Below are 6,216 nucleotides of genomic sequence, written 5' to 3' on the forward strand. Positions count from 1 at the left end.
ACACTTTATTAGAAGGATTGACACTACAGCACTTTATCACATAACAGCAATTTTATGGTACCATGTGAAACATCAATTTATTGCTGAACAACATGCAGTTACTTTTGTGACATAAAAAGTTACCATGGCAACAGGAAAGCCTTGCAAAAACAACCTATGTTTTGGCTTTAGTTGCTCATATCTGAAAAACTAACTCAGTGATCCCAATTTTGTATTGCATAAAAGTGATCAGCAGGCCAAGATGAAACTATCTGCAAAGTTTAAAAAAATTCTGTGGGGCAGATTCAGAGCTACTTTAAATTTTCAATTAATTAAGGTGGCTCTGAATCCACTTCGTGGAATTTTTAAAAACTTTGCAGAAAGTTCCATTTTTGTATGCTGATTACATTTCAGAAAGAAAAATTGGGGGTCACAGTTCTTTTGAGATATGAGCAGCTAAAGCTAAAATATTGGGTCTTTTTGCAGTGCTTTCCTGTTGCCATGGTAACTTTCTATGTCACAAAAATGACCCAATCTTTTTCAGCAATAATTGGTGTTTGATATGGTACCATAACATTGCTGTTAAGTGATAATGTCAATCCTTCTAATAAGGATGTTTCTTTCAAGTGTTGAAACTGGTTTAAGCCACCTTAAAGATGGTGATGCCAATTGTTAACAAGGGAAAATATTGAAAACATTTGAAGGCGAATGTTATTTGTAGAGGCAAAATTTAAGTAGCCAAGGTGGCTAGGAAACTAGAAATAGTTATTGCTAAGTGCCAATGAAACAGTCAATATAACACACAGTTTGCAGATTTGTATCAGAGTTCCAATTTTTTTTATTCAAAAGTACTGCAACTCAACTTGTCTAGTTAACAATAATACAATAATAGAAATTGCACACTTTGTATCTCCAACAACACTGTAGATGTCAACGTATTTTGCAAGAATATGGAAAGTACTGCTGTAATTTTTGAACGGCCATAATTTTAACAGCAATTTACAATAATAATTAAGTTGAATACCAAGTCGCCAAAATTAAATACAAATAGCTCATTGTGCCATAAATTCATTTCATATCTTGTCAGTGGGCTTTCAGGAATGTCATACGTGTGACCTCAAAGTGCTAATTTAGATTTTTATCCAGTTCTGAGCTAAAATCAGCAAATTTTAGCATGATGCCACCAGGATCACTTCTCTCCTTTATTCATGAATAGTGTTGTGTATTTAACTAAGTTCTGTCCTCAGTATGTAGAGCAAAGCAGGTTCAGGCACATTGACCCTAACTTGAAAATGCTTCTGCAACATGATTTAAAGAAAGTTTACAAAAGTGGTGTTCTTTGACAATTTCAGTGAGGACGCTGAAGTCTTTCCTCAATCAGAGGTGACCGATTGGGCAGAAGCTTCACCTGATTCTGGTGCACCCAAGGAAACGCCAGATGAGTAAGTCTATGGTTTATTCATATTCCAGTATTTTGGTTAAGTTTGTATGATAATTGTACAGAACATTGTGTGAAGTGTGTTGCTTAAGGATGCATCTCCAAGATACTTGGGTTTCCTGTGGGCGATGCCTACTAATACATTGTTACGAAAAATAGCATTGCGTGACCAGCGTTACTGTCTAGAATCTTCGCGAGAGTTTGTAGTTTGTTTATTTTTAGATTCGTGCGTAAGCGTTTCTAAATCGGTGTGTTTTGTAATCTTTCTATAATTAGATTGATTACTATTTTAGAAAGTTCTAGAAGTTTATTGTCAGAGTATACAAGAAAACGAGTCCAAGCCGAGTGTTTTTCTAACTAGTTTTTCACAAGCGAAGAGAGTTGGCGTTAGCCGTGTTTAGTCAAGTGTGACAGAAGCAGTGTTTATTGAAGTTGGCGGAGGCCGTGTAAGTTTATCGAATACGTGTTGTTCAGAGTTTTACTTCGTGGAAACTACGTTCACTTTGGAATAAATCTTCTTGTTGTTGTTCCGGCAACCCTGCGTTCAGTTTAGTTTGCAAACTACCTTTCCTCAAAACATTCGAACTCGTAACATACATTGCTTTAAACTGTCTGGAGAAAGTAAATCTTAGTAAGTACTCTTGGTATCCAAAAAGAAAATTGGGGGTAACCATGCATTTTTGAGAGGGGATCAATCTTCAATTTGAGAAAAAACGCCATACATTGCTTTGTATTTTAAAGCTTTTTACAAACATTATTCATGAATTATCTTTGGAAAATTCATGGTTACCCCCAATGTTCTTTTTGGATTTTAATAACACTTGTTAAGATCTACATTTCCTGCATAATTGTAAACAGGGCAAAAATATCTTTGAATTAGTAGGCACCGTCCTTAATGAGCTCTCGCTGAAAAGTTAAACGTGATACACCAGATAACTTCTGAGCAAATTATGATGCTTTAAAAATTCGAAATTTAATAGAAAATATATGGGATCATTAGTGTTTTTTCTCCCCGTAGAATTTATCAGTTTTGGATGGCTAATAACTGGCATGTTATCCAAGCTAAAAGGCTTAAAATTAAAGATTTAACTAACTTTACTAGGATTCTCAGTTGATTATGCCACTTACATGTGGGAAGTTTTCAACAAAGTTTCAACATTTAAGTTACCATGTTGTTAAGGGAAACTTTCCTTGTTTTCAATAATAACTTTTAGTCCTGTGACGTCATGAGCAATGAAGCCCGCCAAAATCTACAAATCATGACCGTTTAAAATGATGTCAAAACCCTTTACCATTGAAAACACTAAAACTTTGTCATCATACTTACTGGCATACTCAGCTGAGAAAAGTGGTGAGAGGTTCTTTCTCCTTTTGAAGTCAATTTGTAAATAGCATGATGTAAACATTAAAGTCAGCAAAGATTTCCTTATTGTACATGTATGCCTCCATTGAATGTTTGTTCAAAATGAGCAAGGATGGCCCAATGGTAATGCTCCTGGTTCATCCCTGTGGACCCAGGATGGCATATTAAGTTCGTATGTGGGCAGAGTTTCAGTCAATCTTAATCTTACTGCGAGGATTTTTCTGTGGGCACTCTGGTTTTCCTCCCTCTGCAAAATCGACTCCTAGCTTATTCCTTCCGGCTGTGGTGCAGTGCTTGAGCATGCGATCCAATCGAAAACCAGTTCCTGGTCAGCGGTCGACTTTAAAATAACAGCTGACTTCGACGTGACCCCGCGATATGGTCACGTGAAACTGGTCAGTGGATACCTTGTTTTGACAGGTGTCAATTAACCACAACATAGATGTTCAAATTGCGATCATAGCTTCACTTGATTTCATATCCGCAGTTCATATATGATTCATTTCATATACCATTTCATCATTGATTCATTCCTTACGGGACCATTAGAACCCACAAATGACCAGCTCCCAACGTCAGTGGCTTCATAGCTCAGTTGGTTAGAGCGTCGCACCGGAATCGCGAGGTCACGGGCTCAAACCCGCAATTTTTCAGGCTTCTCTACGCAATTGTAAAAATTGCGTTCATAACTGCGAAGATCATAGTTTCACTTGATCAAAGATGTTCCCGCCAAAAAACGCAGGTTGCACCACAGAGTTTTATATTGGCATACATGGACGGGTGAACGTACGGTGACCAAAACCAAATTTTTTCGCACAGATGGGTTACCATATTTTCTTAGTTCTCATCCGTTCACAGTCCTTTGTTTTAAGACTCTTAATACTAATACTAATACTAATACTAATACTAGACCGCTCCCCATAGGGGCTCTTCAGGGCCAATGAAACACAACGAAACGGCGGAACAGAATAACAACAACTGGTAAGAATCCCAACTGGCCGGAAGTAAACCAGTTGGCGATTTACAAGTGCAGCTGGGAAGTTGAACCAGGGACTTCCAGGATCAAATACACCTTGTTCCAAAATGGCCGCTGATTTATGCGGATACAAAAACAAATTGGCCCTTGTTGCCTCGTTCAAGATAGAATATTCTTTTGAATTTTAAGCTTAAGAACGTGGCATCAAGGGCTAATTTGAATAAGAACAAAAGAGTGGTTAGAACTAGTGGTGAGAGCGGGTCTTGAACCCGGGATCCCTGGATCTCAAGGCAAGCGCCCTAACCGCTTGGCCATATTGCCTCTAAATCTTTTTCTCTGTTTTGTAGTGCTCAAGAAGAAGAAGACAAGGAGAATGATGAAGAGAAAGAAGAGGAAGAGGAACCCCTAAAGGAAATGACCCTGGACGAGTGGAAAGCGCTGCAAGATAAAGAGAAACACAGGGCGTCGTTTGAGCTGCGCAAACCAGGGGAAGGGGAGAAGAAAGGAATGTGGAAGAATACCAAAGTGTATAAAAGATCAGATGCGGGTGAATCCGAGTTTGCATCCAAGAGAGTAAGAAGATTTACTAATAGTATTGTTTGTTGGACAAGTGGTGACTTGTGACTACACAAAAATTTGGTTTTATCAACGGAGTTGATAAAATCATTCAATCAATCAATCCTACTGACAAAGCCAAAATTGACCACCGTACAGGCATTCTAAAGCTGACGTTTCGAGTGTTACCCCTTCGTCAGAGTGAATCCATTTGACGTTTCGAGCGTTAGTCCTTCGTCAGAGCGAATCCAATGGATTCACTCTGACGAAGAACTAACGCTCGAAACGTCAGCTTTTAGAATCGCCGTACGGTGGTCAAGAGACCCTTTTTGGATTCTCACGGCTGGACTGGATCTAGCATGAAATGGAGGCTAATGCGGGCAAATCTTTTCAAATGCAAGTTAATATGCCCGCGTTAGCCCCAATTTCATGCTAGATCCAGCCCAACCGTTAGAATACGAAACTGGCCAATTTACATTATCAACTCCGTTCATAAAACCAACTTTTTGTATACTACTTCCCCACCGACACAGCACCACAGTTTCTTTAGAAACTACCCCCTTCATTCGCTAGCAAAACCGATTGAGTTATCCAGTGGATAGTGATTTGTGAATGATTTGTGGATAGCGCTATCCACCCTTCGAACAACCTGGGCCCGAACAATGCGAGAGAGCGTTTGTTGCATATCGATTTGTTCACACGTGAACATTTTTAATTTCAGGTTATTGAAGAAAGAATTAAAACTTCTGGCCGAGTCAAGCAAATTATCCCAGTGGACTTTAAAACCACAACTGAACCTCGCAGAGGTGGGCGTGGCGGTCGAGGCGAGAGAGGGAATCGCGGAGGCCGAGGTGGGCGCGGACGAGGGCGGGGATTTGGAAACAGATCGGACGGTGGTGAAAGCGCAATGTTTGACATACATGCCGACGAGGAATTTCCTACTCTTTCATGAAAAAAAGGTCGAAGAGACCGAAATGACTGGACTTAAACTTGTTCCTGGAAACTTGAACTGAAGTGTTATATTCAAGGAAGCGAACAAGAAAATTTTGGTGCAGTTTGGTGGACATAAGCAGACGCGATTTTTCTTAACTCGCTCAAATAGTTTGTTGTAAGATTACTCCGCTGTTACAAAAGACTTTAAAAAGTGAACAGCGTTTTCTTCCGTAAATGAACAAGGGCGCGCAAATTAGGGTGTGCTCGCATAGCAAGGGATTTATAGTATTGTGTCTCCTCGGGATGTGTGCGAAATTTTCATGAAGCAGAGCAGACTTTTACCTTCGTTTCGAAAGCGAAAACAAGTGCCAATTTTTTTTCGTGTTGTAAAGTAACGCAACGTTTCGTACCAACGAAAATAGTTTTCGCAAAAAAGTTTGCACTTCAACGTGTGGCGAAAAGCAGCCGAAAAGGCGTCTTGACTCGTGCCATCTATAGCATGGTTAATAGGCCTCTAAAGTCATTGAAAGTTCTTTAAATAAGCCACGTTAAGACGTTTCGTACCTGTACTTAAATTGTACACATAATGAGAAGGAAAGTCCATTGATGACTTAACACAACTTAGGAACCCGAGAAATAAGATTGTCATGAAAATCTCGTGGGTTTCCTTTGATCGAACGCAATAAAAAAGCGAGTCCTTGAAGTCTCGACATTGGAAAAGCATTGTGTACGGACTTTACTGCTGCCCGTTAGATTGTCCTGCAGTTCATGGCTTTTTTAGGTATTGTAAAAGTGCTACTACGGTCAATCACTTCTCGTTTTTCTTCATATTTCGAAAGTTCTTGTGCTGAATACTCGAAATGCGAGATTTTATGTAATCATTTCACAGGGTAACTTTTTTTCATGTGAAAGTGACGTCATTTACTCACGAGCTTAAAAATGTATGATGCAGTGCGTGAATGCGGCTTAATT

The 6,216-nt window shown here is 39.3% G+C and overlaps 1 protein-coding gene across 2 annotated transcripts in view; it reads left to right on the forward strand.

Annotated features, from left to right (window-relative positions):
• Positions 1–5,964, forward strand: part of LOC137973051 (SERPINE1 mRNA-binding protein 1-like) — a 14,874-nt gene extending 8,910 nt beyond the window's left edge. For both annotated transcript variants that reach the window (XM_068819768.1, XM_068819769.1), the window contains 3 exons: positions 1,332–1,421; positions 4,104–4,329; positions 5,033–5,964. In XM_068819768.1, the coding sequence (XP_068675869.1) occupies positions 1,332–1,421; positions 4,104–4,329; positions 5,033–5,263 (547 nt within the window). In that variant the 3' untranslated portion in view covers positions 5,264–5,964. The remainder of the gene's footprint in view (positions 1–1,331; positions 1,422–4,103; positions 4,330–5,032) is intronic.
• Positions 5,965–6,216: the final 252 nt, after the last annotated feature.

Source organism: Montipora foliosa, chromosome 10, assembly GCF_036669935.1.
Source record: "Montipora foliosa isolate CH-2021 chromosome 10, ASM3666993v2, whole genome shotgun sequence".
In the NCBI taxonomy this organism is placed as follows: Eukaryota; Metazoa; Cnidaria; class Anthozoa; order Scleractinia; family Acroporidae; genus Montipora; species Montipora foliosa.